Source organism: Idiotropiscis lumnitzeri, chromosome 12 (genome assembly GCF_059441095.1).
Source record: "Idiotropiscis lumnitzeri isolate Australia: NSW breed Sydney's pygmy pipehorse chromosome 12, RoL_Ilum_1.0, whole genome shotgun sequence".
Lineage (NCBI taxonomy): Eukaryota > Metazoa > Chordata > Actinopteri > Syngnathiformes > Syngnathidae > Idiotropiscis > Idiotropiscis lumnitzeri.
This window is the reverse complement of record NC_142402.1, coordinates 5,552,539-5,568,364: the sequence shown is the minus strand read 5'-3', so window position 1 is coordinate 5,568,364 and position 15,826 is coordinate 5,552,539. Positions and strand designations below refer to the sequence as shown.

At 39.6% G+C, this 15,826-nt stretch overlaps 1 protein-coding gene across 1 annotated transcript; it reads left to right on the top strand.

Moving 5' to 3' along the window:
• Positions 1-3,271: 3,271 nt before the first annotated feature.
• LOC148325602 (myosin-7-like) lies at positions 3,272-15,754 on the top strand. Its single transcript, XM_088310949.1, has 39 exons — positions 3,272-3,367; positions 3,453-3,491; positions 3,575-3,787; positions 4,414-4,557; positions 4,629-4,785; positions 4,876-4,903; positions 5,132-5,237; positions 5,328-5,420; positions 5,521-5,584; positions 5,657-5,755; positions 5,846-5,949; positions 6,184-6,322; positions 6,417-6,535; positions 6,733-6,882; positions 6,997-7,167; positions 7,255-7,567; positions 7,632-7,699; positions 7,793-7,998; positions 8,088-8,211; positions 8,454-8,590; positions 8,688-8,943; positions 9,081-9,323; positions 9,420-9,596; positions 9,665-9,810; positions 9,935-10,025; positions 10,100-10,489; positions 10,595-10,721; positions 10,800-10,918; positions 10,998-11,194; positions 11,421-11,604; positions 11,863-12,028; positions 12,132-12,256; positions 12,340-12,648; positions 12,727-12,930; positions 13,040-13,336; positions 13,814-13,918; positions 14,159-14,254; positions 14,945-15,079; positions 15,651-15,754. Exons 3-39 carry the CDS (start codon positions 3,587-3,589, stop codon positions 15,669-15,671), a joined length of 5,811 nt encoding a protein of 1,936 aa, XP_088167075.1. The 5' UTR covers positions 3,272-3,367; positions 3,453-3,491; positions 3,575-3,586; the 3' UTR covers positions 15,672-15,754.
• The last annotated feature ends 72 nt before the right edge of the window (positions 15,755-15,826 follow it).

Below are 15,826 nucleotides of genomic sequence, written 5' to 3'. Positions count from 1 at the left end.
ATTATGGGCATTAGGTTTTGCTTCAGAAGGGTCTAAATGTTGCATCAGTTTTTATTACATTTAATAAGACCTAATGGAAAAACACAGCACTCCCTCAGTTTTGGAAGTTGGGACGCCTGGGTAAGGGGAAGCACAAATCTCCTGGTCTTAAAATAGAGTTAATGAAATGCCGTCTGCGAGGGCCTCAAGGTCAACAATAAGGCACATATAATCCCGAGCAGCTGCTCAGTGAATCCCTGCTAAAGTCTGCCCGTTTCTCCAAATGGCTGTGAATTCAGCGAATCACTTTGTGTATTTAATTGGTTGTGCGTTCCCCTTTCTACATTTACCACTAATAATCATACTATGATGAAATGAAATCATTTATTTGTATCTTTTACCAATAGGTTAAACAGTTATCATAATTTATATGAGTGATATTTCTCTTCTTTTGTTCTTTGATAAGACTTGAATATGTCAGTCTGGAGTTGTTGTTTGTTTTTTTTTGTGACACTGCTGTCACATCTTAGTCATATTAATTTCTGCTGAAGACTGAATAATGATTTGATGGAGGTGGCAAGAGAGGGAGGCCCCAGACACTCTTGGTGTGAAATTCTGGGAGCCCTCAGTCTTCTCTTCTTACAAAACACATCCTTGATACCCTGTCAAGACCATTAGGTGTCTTAAGAGCTAATAAAAGGAAATTCACACATCTGCATAAAGAGGTAAACAATATGTGTTGAGGATTAACAGGATTTACTTCTGGGACATCTGAGCTTTGACCAGACTGACCAAAGAAGAAGCAGTAGCCCGTCTTAACACTTCAACATCCAAAGTGATACTTCTTTTCTGTATGTAAGGATATAACAGCGATGGTACGGTCGTATGGTATCTGATGGCATTGTGGTAAAAGGGTGATTATGATTATGCCCTTAGTCATGTAAAAAAAAGTGTCGTACTGTAAAAAAGACAACCACAACCAAAACATTTTAGAGGGAAGTCAGCAAAACTGGAGGTACAATACAACACTATTAAGGAAATATAAAGCATGAAAGTATGCATTCTGATATGTGATCGTTGTGCAATTGATCTATATGGAATGTCTATTGTACATGCCTCAGTTTTTGTGGGCTGCATCTATTTAGCATTGCCCTGCTTTTAAGTGGACAATGTAAAGTGTTCTGGCATAAACAAGGTAATGTTTGACTCCTTTAATGAGTCTTAGTTTGACCTATGAGCAGACATATCTTCACCTGCCTGGTCTTTAACAGCTGCAAAGAATTTCTCGCTTCCATTTGGCAACCTGACGCCGGCTGTCAGGAAGAGGGCCACTCGCTTTTTCGAATGGAAATAATCTTAGCACTTGTCAGCAGTTGTTGACCTTGGTTTTTATCTCTTAACCTTTGAAGGGACTGTGATCACTGGTGCTTAGGTCTGTCTGTCCAACTCCTGTTATAGGACACATCTAGGATGCAGACACGTTTAAAATATGGTTAAATTAATTGTATAGCGTTTTTTGTCTTCTTTTTATTTCATAGTCAAAAGACCGTTCAAATGGAATTGTGAAATGATAAAAAAAAAACTGTCATTATCAGTATTGGATATAGGATTTAGAGTCTGACAGATCAAGTCACATACACTATACATTAGGGCTGAACAATTTATCGTTTTGGGACAGATATCGCCATCTCAGTCAATGCAATTTCGAGATAGTCAAGGCTGTGTCAAATGAAATGTAATGTAAATGTAAAACATTTTGGGGTTGCAGTTTCATATACACAATTACACAGATCCAAAATTAAACGTGACCGCAAGTAGTTTTTAGAAACTTGAGAAAGAACTACCCCCTCACAAAACCTCAGTATTACAGTAATACATTTTATTGTTCTTAATGGTCTAATGGCATTTTCTGTTTGTAAATGTCTCTGTACATGGTGGAGAAAATTGCAAATCAAATCGAAATCTCACTATCTCTCAGGAAAATCGCAATGTAAATTTTTTTCTAAAAACATTCATCCCCACTGTTCATGCTCATGCCTACCTTTAAATTGCATTCCTGTTTTTGTAACACTGGAGTCATTTTCGTTCACTTCAAGTGTATTTTTCTTTTACACTTTGCCTGTTCCTGGGTGCAGGGGAGGTGTAGCCGACCCCAGCCATTTTCAATGTTTTCAATGTTGTGTATCTTGTCCCTAAACACAATCAGGTACATAAAGTGAAAATTAACTATGACTGCACATCTGGTTTGAGTCGATAAAAAAGAAAATGAAATGATTGGAGGAAGTTCTCTAGTATAGCCTCTTGATCATTTGAACTGGAGCACAAAAATGTGAAGCGGAATGGTATATACCTGTCACTCTCAGTGTATTTATGTGTGCGTGTGTGGCCAACATGTGCTGCTGTTGATCTTTGATGCAGGAAAAGCCTCTGTGGCTGTTCTTCTCAATCGTTGCAAGGTTTTAAGAAGGCATTTCACACAGTTATCTTTGTCCTCAAAGACACAATGCCACATCAACAGGGCTGTTAGGGACCTGCGTTTTAATGCTAGATGGCTTTTCTATTGTGACCTTGGCATTACATTGGTGTCTGTCATACTGGCACAGCCCACTGTTATTTGTCATCATTGCGCCCTTTCAGTGAATCTCAGGCATGTCTCCTGCTGAAGATTTTTGTCTGTGTTGCCTCACACTTGTCGCCTGTATAATCTCACAAACCAACGTTCTTTATTTAGACCTCCCCACTTACCATCTCATGCTGTTTATATTGCAGCAGTGGCCCTCCTATGATAACTCACCACAATGTTACAGACACCACTTAAGCCCCCTGAGTAACTGAGACCCCTTCATAGCATAACACTTTTTGGAAATCTACCTCATTACTTTTTGTGGCTTACATTGTCGCGGAAAGGAAACAAATATAATACATTTGATTACGCTCATAAATTGAATCCAAATTTCCCCACATTAAAAGTAACAATACAATCTAACAGTCTTGAGGATGCTTGTCTTCTACCCAACATGCATTGTTCCGCAGCAGCAGTTGCATGTTGGGATGATGACAAAAGAATTCCTCCCTGTGTCTATTTACGTATCGAGTCGTGTTTCCTTGGCTGCTTAAGGATACCTATGATTAATCACCACCCTGCAATGAGCTCCTAATATGGCCTCGTCAGGAGACCCCATCACTGATAAGACTCTGACCCGCTGATTTCTATATTGCTCTCAGTCATTCAGTAACCCCTCCTTCACTTACCCTCAAACTGACCAACCCAATTCAGACACAATAGCATTCTTGGGCCTAACAAGCATCCTCCATATATGGCGGAGGCGCTTCCTTTATAAAGGGAACTGATTGGGAATCCCACAATAGGTCACCATTCTATCACAAGGTAAGGCGTGTGGACATTGGCTTCACTATTGGACTGTTAGCAGTTTCACTGTAAGTCACTTTCATTGTTGTATTTCTCCAACCAGGGCCGTAACACCTCAGTCTTCTCTGTGGGGATTTGTAAGGTAAAACTGAATCTTAAGCCAGCATTTCTTATCGCCACATATTGAATGCTGAACTGTATATTTTGCTTTCTTTGTGAATTAAGCAAACTTAAAAAATGGGCGACGCTGCCATGAAAGAGTTTGGGGCAGCGGCCCCCTACCTGAGGAAATCAGACAAGGAGCGTCTGGAAGCTCAGACTCGTCCATTTGACATGAAGAAAGAATGCTTTGTTCCTGACACTGATGAGGAGTTTGTGAAGGCTTCCATCACCAGCCGTGACGGGGACAAAGTCACCGCTCAAAATGCAAAGGGGAAGGTCAGTGATCAGGCAGGATGCTTCCTAACCAGAAGTGTAGAATGCAACTTATATAGTGAGGAACTAAAAAAGAAAAGAGAAGGACGCAGAATGTAGTCCAAATCCATGCTGTACATGCATAATATTTGCTATATGTATGTTTGAATATGTACATTATACAATATATAGATTTTCAATAACTACAGTACCCCTACTTTTCTAGTTTATTGGGTCTACTTCAACATAGTCTATGCGTTACATAAAATAAATATCCATCCATCCGCCGGTGTGCTGGTGGCTATCACAGCTGTCTTTGGCATTCTGCGTGGTACACCCTGAACTGGTTGCCAGCCAATCACATTTCCACAGAATTCATGAAAATATTGCTGTTTATTTAGTTTGATATTTATTTATTGTATTAATCCAGTTATTGTTTCCCAATAAGGATTGGCTCCCTTTAATTATGTTGATTTGTATAAGTTGTACACAAAATGAAAAAAAAACAAAATAAAAAACAGGACACCACACGAACAACATTAAGTAAGCAAGCTGTTGGTACGATATGAACCAGAAGTAGTGGTAGCCATTGCTATTGTTGATTGTGGTATTACAAATTGGCTAAAACATTGTATTTTCTTTGTGTACAGACTGTGACTGTGAAGGATTGTGACGTGCACCCTCAGAACCCGCCAAAGTTTGATAAAATTGAAGACATGGCCATGTTCACCTTCCTCCACGAGCCTGCTGTGCTGTTTAACCTCAAAGAGCGTTACGCAGCATGGATGATCTATGTAAGATAATCATTGTGATTTTACTGTCATTCTTGACATCACATATAGATATGAAATATTTTTTTTCTCAGACCTACTCTGGGCTGTTCTGTGTCACGATCAATCCCTACAAGTGGCTGCCCGTGTACAATCAAGAGGTAGTTGTTGCCTACAGAGGAAAGAAGAGGACTGAAGCTCCTCCTCACATCTTCTCCATCTCTGACAACGCCTACCAGTACATGCTAACTGGTAATTATAGCTTCAAAGAAACATAAAAATGATGGCTACAATGTACAGTATGGAGGGAGTTCTCAAGTGCCTCTTGTATGTTCTTTCCAGACAGGGAAAATCAGTCAATTCTCATCACGTGAGTTGGATTTTAGTCCTTCTTGTTTTGTGATGTTTTATTAGTAGAATGATGGCTACATTTTCCATCATTACTACAATTATTGTTTCGTCAGTTGGTCATGATTTAAGACAACATTGTCGCACACTTATCTACCAATATTAACCACACAAATGTAGTCAATCAATGAAATAGCAAACTACTTTTTTTTCGGCGTCTTTATTCATGCAAATCATTTGGTTTCCACAGTGGAGAATCTGGTGCTGGGAAAACTGTCAACACCAAGAGAGTCATCCAGTACTTTGCCAGCATCGCAGCTGGCAGTGGGAAGAAAGAAACAGGCACTGAGAAAAAGGTGTCTATCATGATTTTGCAAAATAATAACTCTTCACAGTTATTTCCCCCTGTTGTTAAGTGTTGCATTTGATAAAATCGCTGTTTGCAGGGTACCTTGGAAGATCAAATCATCCAGGCTAACCCAGCTTTAGAAGCCTTTGGAAATGCCAAGACCATCAGAAATGACAATTCTTCAAGATTTGTAAGTTTCACTTACACAAAGAATGTTTTTTTTGGTTTGTTTCTGGTTTTTTTTCAAGTATTTGCATTGTTTGTATTGTATTTAATTTTTTTATAACTAGGGCAAATTCATCCGAATCCACTTTGCTGCCAGTGGAAAGCTTGCATCGGCTGATATTGAGACATGTTGGTAACATTTCATTGACTATAGCGAAAAACGTACCTTTTTATTTACTGCATTTATTCTATGCCTGTTAGATCTGTTGGAGAAGTCCCGGGTCACCTTTCAGCTTAAAGCTGAAAGAGACTACCACATCTTCTATCAGATTCTTTCGCAGAAAAAACCTGAGCTTTTGGGTGAATATAAACAGCTGACATTCAGATCAGTGACGACAGGGTTTTTTTTCTTGTGCATGAAACAAAAACATTTTTTTTCTACTCTTTCAGAGATGCTGCTCATCACCAACAACCCCTATGATTACGCATTCATCTCCCAAGGAGAAACAACTGTCGCCTCCATCAATGATGCTGAGGAGCTTATGGCCACTGATGTGAGGAAATCAAATATTTTGCTTGTTCGATATAAAACGTGTTGCAAATGTCACACCAATGAATCATGGTTGTCAGGTTAATAGTGTTGTCATTTTGAAATAATTGTTTTATGCTACAGCAACTTTGTGTTGTTACTACAGAGTTACTCTTTTTTGGTGCAGTGTACAAAAAACAAATTTTATCATTATGCATGATGTTGATGACAGTTTAATATCATTGTACGTTGAACTCAGGATGCCTTTGATGTGCTGGGCTTCACTCAAGAGGAGAAGAATGGCATTTACAAACTGACAGGTGCCATCATGCACTATGGTAACATGAGGTTCAAGAACAAACAGCGTGAGGAGCAGGCGGAAGCTGATGGCACTGAAGGTAAGATGGATTTTCGATATTTCCAAAACATGTCCATTAAGATTAAAATAAAACTTGATTTTTTTTTTTTTTCTTCATACTCATAATTTCTCAGACGCTGATAAAGTTGCCTATTTGATGGGCATGAACTCTGCTGACCTCATCAAAGGTCTTTGTCATCCAAGAGTTAAAGTTGGAAATGAGTGGGTCACCAAGGGACAAAATGTTCAGCAGGTAATTAAAAACAGATGTTATTGATTTTGCAACACATGATAATCCCTGTTGCCCTCATACCACATAGCAATGTGTGTATTTTATGGGTCAGTGAACTAAAATCAAGATGACTAGCCCACGATAGTTTATCCACTGCATGATTTGTTGCAAAACATGATAACTAGTATAACTGGATTAATTTTATGTTTCTTTCCTAGGTCTACTATGCGGTCGGTGCACTGTCTAAGTCAGTGTATGAGAAGATGTTTCTGTGGATGGTGGTCCGTATTAACCAATCTCTGGACACCAAGCAACCTCGCCAGTACTTCATTGGAGTTCTGGATATTGCTGGATTTGAGATCTTTGAGGTGAGCTTTGTCAAGTGTTTTTTTAGACAAAGATCACATTCAGTTATCTTGTGTTTTATGCACAAAATGAAGATGTGAGTGAGGAAATACATGTTTATCCACTTTATATTCTAGTTCAACACCTTTGAGCAGCTGTGTATCAACTTCACCAATGAAAAACTGCAACAGTTTTTCAACCATCACATGTTTGTGCTGGAGCAAGAAGAATACAAAAAGGAAGGCATTGAATGGACCTTCATAGATTTTGGCATGGACTTGCAGGCCTGCATTGACCTGATTGAAAAGGTGAGAGACTGGTCATAAGTGAATCAGATTTTGTAAATTGCTCAACCTAAGAATGTTTCACTACATCCCATCTTTCTGTCTTCTCAGCCCATGGGCATCATGTCCATCCTTGAAGAGGAGTGCATGTTCCCTAAAGCCAGTGATGCAACCTTCAAAGCTAAACTGTACGACAACCACCTGGGAAAATCCAGCAATTTCCAGAAGCCCAGAATAGTCAAAGGGAAACCAGAGGCCCATTTTGCCCTGATGCATTACGCTGGCACTGTTGATTACAATATCAACAACTGGCTGGTGAAGAACAAGGATCCTCTAAATGAGACTGTTGTTGGACTTTACCAAAAGTCTAATCTCAAACTATTGTCGATACTCTTTGCAAATTATGCTGCCGCAGATTCACCAGGTACAAAGCTTGTGTCACAATAAATTATTTTTATACAGTACTTAAACTCAGTTCTTGTTAACAGATAGTGCAAAGGGCAAAGGAACGAAGAAGAAGGGTTCATCTTTCCAGACTGTGTCTGCCTTGCATCGGGTCAGTATGGGGACAAGAAACTTGATTTGTAGTGTAAAAATGTTACCACAGTTATCACTCAGCTTTGTTGACATCATATCACTACATTGACAGGAGAATCTGAACAAGCTGATGACCAACTTGAGGTCCACTCACCCCCATTTTGTACGCTGCATCATCCCCAATGAGACCAAGACTCCTGGAGCCATGGAGAACCCTCTGGTGATGCACCAGCTACGCTGTAACGGTGTGCTGGAAGGCATCAGAATCTGCAGGAAGGGCTTCCCCAACAGGATCCTATATGGAGATTTCAAACAGAGGTAGCACATCTAAATAATAATTTTTTTGCACCCCAAATCATAAATTCATTAGGATATTTACTTTTAAATATTGATTCATCCATTTTTAGATATCGCATCCTGAATCCTGCAGCTATTCCAGAGGGTCAGTTTATCGATAGTAAAAAGGGTGCCGAAAAACTTCTTGGGTCGTTGGATATTGATCACAATCAATACAAGTTTGGACACACAAAGGTATGTTAAAAAGCGACGGAATGGGGTCGGGGGCCGACAATTTTTATGAATAAGGCCGGAGGTTCGAGGCCGGAACAGTACCAAGATTTATTAAAATTTAATTAACAATGAAGTTTAGTAATAAAAAGGATGAGTTATTACGGCACCATTGCACCAAGGAATTTCAAAATATTTACAATGAAATAATTGAATGGCATTATTTCATTTCCAAGTTGATAACATTAATGTACAATTTTCAAAAGGTGTTCTTCAAGGCTGGTCTGCTTGGGACACTCGAGGAGATGAGGGATGACCGTTTGTCTCTCATCATTACTGGAATCCAATCTAGATCAAGAGGTCTCCTGGCAAGAATTGAATTCCAGAAGATTGTTGAGAGGAGGTTAGAGGAATTAAGCCTACAAATAACAAGTGTAATTGTTATCATATCGCTGCATCTTTTTGAACAATGAGTAAAAACAATGGATGATATTTGACAGGGATGCATTATTGGTAATCCAGTGGAACATCCGTGCTTTCATGGGGGTTAAGAATTGGCCTTGGATGAAACTATACTTCAAGATCAAACCCCTTTTGAGATCTGCTGAAGCAGAGAAAGAAATGGCCAACATGAAGGAAGAATTCCTGAAGTTGAAAGAAGCTTATGCAAAGTCAGAATCTCGTAGAAAGGAACTCGAGGAAAAAATGGTCACTCTTCTCCAAGAAAAAAATGACCTGCAGCTCCAAGTTCAGGCTGTAAGTTTAATGATATTGTTCTTCACATTATATATATATATATATATATATATATATATATATATATATATATATATATATATATCAGTTATATTATTAGATTAATAAAACCGCACAACATTGTGTTTGCAAATTAGGAGCAAGACAATCTTGCTGATGCTGAAGAAAGATGTGAGGGGTTGATCAAACACAAAATCCAGATGGAAGCAAAATCTAAAGAGTTATCTGAAAGACTGGAGGATGAGGAGGAAATGAATGCTGAGTTAACAGCGAAGAAGAGGAAGCTGGAGGACGAGTGTTCTGAGTTGAAGAAGGACATTGACGACTTGGAGTTAACTCTGGCTAAAGTAGAGAAAGAAAAGCATGCCACTGAGAACAAGGTATGACAACTGCTTGATTATTGTTGGGTCTTACAAGAAAGATTATGAATAAGAATTACGCTACACTTAATTTTGAATTGTCACAATGATTTCCAGGTAAAGAACTTGGTCGAAGAAATGGCAGCTTTAGACGAAGTCATCGCCAAGCTGACCAAGGAGAAGAAAGCCTTACAAGAAGCTCATCAGCAAACGTTGGATGACCTTCAGAGTGAAGAAGACAAAGTCAACACTCTGACCAAGGCCAAGTCAAAACTAGAGCAGCAAGTGGATGATGTATGTGTTTCAGTGCTATTCATTGAGCCAACTTGGAGCTAAAAGTTTTGAATGCATTTTTTTAATAGCTTGAAGGGTCCCTTGAGCAAGAGAAGAAGATTCGAATGGATCTTGAGAGAGCAAAGAGGAAGCTGGAGGGAGACTTAAAGTTGACCCAGGAGAGCCTCATGGATCTGGAGAATGACAAGCAACAACTGGAAGAGCAGCTGAAAAAGTAAATACAGTAACATTTATTCTTGCACGGAATATATAGCCAAGGCAAAAACAAGCAAAGGTAAAGAAAATATGATTTCCTATACTGTAATAATAAATATTCCGAAAAAAACATTTCATTGCAGGAAGGACTTTGAAGTCAACCAGCTGACTAATAGAATCGAAGATGAGCAGGCAGTTGCCATTCAGCTTCAAAAGAAATTGAAAGAGCTTCAGGTAATAAATACTTAATGCAATGGTTTGAAATTTCTACTTTTATAAACAGCGACTAACCAGTAGTGTTTGCTCAGGCCCGCATTGAGGAGCTGGAAGAAGAGCTTGAGGCCGAGCGAGCTGCTCGAGCCAAGGTGGAAAAGCAGAGAGCAGACTTGGCCAGAGAGCTGGAAGAGATCAGTGAGAGGCTGGAGGAGGCCGGTGGAGCAACATCTGCCCAGATTGAGATGAACAAGAAGAGGGAGGCTGAGTTCCAGAAACTCCGCAGAGACCTGGAAGAGGCCACGCTGCAGCATGAAGCCACTGCAGCCACGCTGAGAAAGAAACAAGCTGACAGCGTTGCTGATCTGGGGGAGCAGATTGACAACTTGCAAAGAGTCAAGCAGAAACTGGAGAAGGAGAAGAGCGAACTCAGACTGGAACTAGATGATGTCGTCTCCAATATGGAACATATTGTCAAAACAAAAGTGAGCTCAACATTTGTCTTTAGTTTGAAATTGATTCACTTTAAGATCATACAGCAAAGCACACATGGATGTATTTTAGTACTGACACCAATATTCCAACTGCAGACAACTCTTGAGAAGACATGCCGAACTGTAGAAGATCAGATGAGTGAATACAAGACCAAGTTTGAAGAAGCCCAACGTTCCATCAATGATTTCAACATGCAGAAGGCAAAGCTCCAAACTGAAAACGGTATGTCACATTGCTTTAATTTGAAGTCGTTCAATGCCGCTAGGTTCAGACATTATTAAAAGGTGGCAAAAATGTTAGGTGAGCTATCAAGACAACTTGAGGAGAAGGAGTCTCTAGTGTCGCAACTCACCAGAGGAAAAATGTCCTATACTCAACAAGTTGAAGACCTTAAACGACAATTGGAGGAGGAGACTAAAGTAAGGACTCTGCTCTGAGGGAGGTGCCTCAAAATTTGCAGTTAGTTCTTCATACACATATATCACATTTTCCTGACAGGCCAAGAATGCTTTAGCTCATGCTGTGCAGTCCTCTCGCCATGACTGTGACCTGCTCAGAGAGCAGTATGAGGAGGAGCAGGAAGCCAAGGCTGAACTGCAGCGTGGCATGTCCAAGGCCAACGCTGAGGTGGCTCAGTGGAGGACTAAGTATGAAACTGATGCCATCCAGAGGACTGAAGAACTGGAAGAGGCTAAGTAAGATTTTGATAATCCACCTTGAATAAAATCTGAATTTCATCATTTCACCATGACTTTAATGTGTCTGGCAGATCAGCTTTTTGTTTGTGTTATGTTCCAGCTAAAATTTAAGACGAACAAAAAGTTTGTTTGTTGGATAAATGAGCAGCCATCCACAAAATAGTTTGGAGTGAAACAATGTAATGATGGAAACACTAAAAGGTTTAAATGATGCTTTCTAAAGGAAGAAGCTGGCTCAGCGTCTTCAGGATGCTGAGGAGGCTGTGGAAGCAGTCAATGCTAAATGTTCATCACTAGAGAAGACTAAACACAGACTCCAGAATGAGATTGAAGACCTCATGGTGGATGTGGAGCGATCAAATGCTGCTGCTGCTGCTCTGGACAAGAAGCAAAGAAACTTCGACAAGGTGAAATGTTCATATGCAGGGGAGTTGAGGTCTCATAGTTTCCCTTGAGAAAAAAGACCTGGGAAACAATATTTAAAATAATTTGAACAGCACAATTTTTGAAAATACTTGAATGGCTGTGAAACCAGAAAAATCAATGATCAGTCAATACACTACTAGAATCGCTACAAGGGAAGGAGCTCATTATACGAGATTATGTCGCTCCATATGTAAGTGTATGTATCCAATGTCTACTCATTGTGCCTTTTTTCCTGGTAGGTCTTGTCTGAGTGGAAACAGAAGTATGAGGAGTCTCAGTGTGAGCTGGAGGGCTCCCAGAAGGAAGCCAGAGCTCTGAGCACTGAGCTATTCAAGTTGAAGAACTCATATGAAGAGTCTCTGGATCATTTGGAAACCATGAAAAGAGAAAACAAGAACTTACAAGGTGTGCTCTGTTGCTGATGTGTACATCAGAGTTTTATTAAAACACTCAAATTGTTAGTGTGCACAGAACATATTTATCCCTAACGTTGCTTGATGTTCTTCAGAGGAGATTGCTGATCTCACTGAGCAACTTGGTGAGAGTGGAAAGAACATCCACGAGCTGGAGAAATTGAGAAAGCAACTGGAACAGGAGAAGAGTGAGATCCAGTCTGCTCTCGAGGAAGCAGAGGTTTGGAAATTTTACCCCTGAAAAACACACGACAATATGAATGTCGATTGGTAATCATTTCAGTGGATTCTTGTGACTGCCAGGCTTCCTTGGAGCACGAGGAGGGTAAGATTCTAAGAGCCCAGCTTGAGTTCAACCAGATCAAAGCTGACATTGAACGGAAACTAGCTGAGAAAGATGAGGAGATGGAGCAGTGCAAGAGGAACATGCAGAGGACTATCGAAACCCTGCAGAGCTCTCTAGAAGCTGAGTGTCGAAGCAGGAACGAGGCCCTTCGTTTGAAGAAGAAGATGGAAGGAGACCTCAATGAGATGGAGATTCAGCTAAGTCAAGCCAACAGGCAGGCAGCTGAGGCTCAGAAACAACTCAAATCTGTCCATGCACATCTCAAGGTAATCTAGGAGCAAGACATTTTCACAAAATGTTCGGCTGAACACTAAAGTCTTTATGATTGATGTCACTTCATGAAGGATTGCCAACTTCAGCTGGATGAGTCTGTCCGAGCCAACGATGATCTCAAAGAGAACATTGCCATTGTGGAGAGACGTAACAACCTCATTCAAGCCGAGCTGGAAGAACTGAGGGCTGCTCTCGAACAAACTGAAAGAAGTCGCAAACTTGCTGAGCAAGAGTTGCTGGATGTAAGCGAGAGGGTGCAGCTACTGCACTCACAGGTGAGAGAAACATTCTTAATGTTACAGCATAATCACAAAGGTTAACAGATGGCTTTCTCCAATGACACTTTTTTACTTTTTGAAATCTCCCATCTAAAACAATATACAGAACACCGGTCTGATTAATCAGAAGAAGAAACTTGAAAATGACGCATCCCAGCTTCAGAATGAAGTAGAAGAAGCAGTCCAAGAATGCAGGAACGCTGAGGAGAAGGCCAAGAAGGCCATCACAGATGCTGCCATGATGGCCGAAGAGCTGAAGAAAGAGCAGGACACCAGTGCTCATCTGGAGCGTATGAAGAAGAACATGGAGCAAACCATCAAAGACCTGCAACACCGTCTGGATGAAGCTGAACAAATTGCAATGAAGGGAGGGAGGAAGCAAGTGCAGAAGCTCGAGGCCAGGGTAAGACATCAGAAATGTCTCGCCATCTCATACATACTGTGCAGGGGAAAAATACATTGGAAGAAAATGCAATTTAATCGCTATGAGACTACGATTCAAAGGCTAATGTAACAGTGACAATCCTGATGATCATCCTGGTTATGGCGCAATTGGTAGATTTTTCCAACGGAAGAAAGAAGTGACATCCCATATTGTCATGACCATAAAGCACACTTAAAAGTCGCAAACTTTTCTAAAAAATGGACGGCATATGCATGCTAGCATATATTTATGATAGTTTATGTTTTCCCATACATACAGTGAGCCTTATGTATGTGTTAAATGCAGAAATAGCACCCGGAACTGAGACGGCACCTTAAAATACTTATGGTTGCGAATATATGATATTTTACTTTAAAACAGATAGTTAGTATGATCATTATGAGAGGACTATAAAATTGTGGTTACCCTATGTATAATTTTTTTTCCCCCTTTCAGGTGAAGGAGCTTGAAAATGAGGTGGAGTCTGAGCAAAAGAAGAGCAGTGAAGCAATAAAGGGAATGCGCAAGTATGAGAGACGCATCAAGGAACTCACCTATCAGGTGGGATTTCACTCCGCCAGAAACCCCCCACCCCCCCCAAGTAGGAGAAAAATCATAAATACAAATAGGATGTATACCTCTTTCAAAACTGTCTGCTCTCTTAAATATTAAAATATATCACATTATTTAGGTATGTCACACACAGCTTTCAATGTTTCTTATCATATGTCATTCAAATTAAGGAGTCGAGAGACTATTTCCACTGTACTTATGTGTCTTACCTAATTCTGATGATTACAGACTGAGGAAGATCGCAAGAATGTTGTGCGTCTCCAGGATCTGGTTGACAAACTGCAGCTGAAAGTCAAATCGTACAAGAGAGCTTCTGAGGAGGCTGTAAGTCATTTTTTTAAAGTGTCAACTCATTCACACTTTCTATACTTCTTTGCTAAACTCATTTCAGATTTAAAGAGTGATTTAAACATAGATGCAACAAAATAATATAGCAATAAAAAGTAATTCCAATTCTGACATGTTTTTATCCCATCACAGTGGATCCTGTGCAACAAAATAATATATTGCGATGACATTACACAATTCTTATGACTGGTTCAACACATTACTCATAAAAAGTTAGGGATATTGGGTTTATGGATGAAGTTTCAGGATTAACAGGTGAACTGAATTTGACCTTTTCTAACAAGGAACCAGACAGTAAAACTCACAACAGTTTTTTTTTCCATCAATGAAAATTTGCAAAAAGTAGAACATATAAACCTTATTAATTTCAGCCCACCTTGAGTTCTATTTCCTGGATGGCATTTTCTTTTTGTTTATTTATTTTGCCCTCGCCAGTCACCAATGTGTACATGCGTGTATGTGCAGGTTGCTGTAACAATTTAGCTCAAAAGGTGTAAACAAATACATCCTTAAATTTACTCAAACTGTGATTTGTTTTGTTGTGCGCTACAAAAAAAAACACAAGAAAATTACACATCCATGAAGTGTAAATTAATTTATATTGCATTTTCACATTTTACATTAATATATTGTATGTAATTTTGTTTTCTGTATGGATTCCTGTAGGAAGAACAGGCCAATACTCATCTGAGCAAGTTCCGTAAACTGCAGCACGAGCTCGATGAAGCCGAAGAGAGAGCCGACATTGCTGAATCTCAGGTCAACAAGATGCGCGCTAAAAGCCGTGATGTTGGCGCCAAGGTAATTGTCACTTCTACATTGTTTGACAAACTGGACAAGTAGTTGACATATGTTTTCACAACATTGTAATTGATGCAATCTGAGGAGTTAATTTATAAAGTTAGACATCTCGGAGGAGACTAAAAGCATGTTTGCTGTTTTGATGAGTTTAAATACAAACCATCCTTGTTTTGCTTGCATTCCGCCATGAAAGTCAGAGAACGCAAAATATTTGCTCATCCCTAAAGAGAGTGCAACCACCACTACAATACCGCAAGAACTACTATTTTCTAGGGTTAGCAGCACATTGGACGATGGTTACTATATCTGCCTCTTAGTTCTGCGGTTCGACGTTCTGATCTTGGATTTTGTCATTCCTGTGTGAAGCTTGCACGTTTTACGCTGCATGTGGGTACTCTGGATTCCAATATCCAATATCTATATTCCAAAAACCTGAATGTTAGTTTGAAGCCTCTAAATTGTCCTACAAAATGGATGGAGGGATTTTTTAAGCCGCGTTATTGATTACTGAGTGTTATTTGTGTTGTTATCTGTCACTAAATCATCTCACTTTGCCTATTCTTCATTACAGAAAGGACTAGATGAGGAGTAAAACCCACAGGCAGCCAACTTTGGGCTCATCTGTAGTTTAATGTCTCCAAAGTATCTGTAGAATAAAGCAAATGTGCAATAAAATATATGTTTATTGATTTTTTTATCAAGCAAATACTATATATATATATATATATATATACATATATATATATA

Excerpts from the sequence above, each read along its gene's own strand:
- LOC148325602 (XM_088310949.1), top strand. The coding sequence starts at position 3,587 with ATGGGCGACGCTGCCATGAAAGAGTTTGGGGCAGCGGCCCCCTACCTG. Across the intron at positions 5,238-5,327 it reads AAACAGGCACTGAGAAAAAG|GGTACCTTGGAAGATCAAAT; the intron begins GTGTCTATCATG and ends CGCTGTTTGCAG. Across the intron at positions 7,168-7,254 it reads GCATTGACCTGATTGAAAAG|CCCATGGGCATCATGTCCAT; the intron begins GTGAGAGACTGG and ends CTGTCTTCTCAG.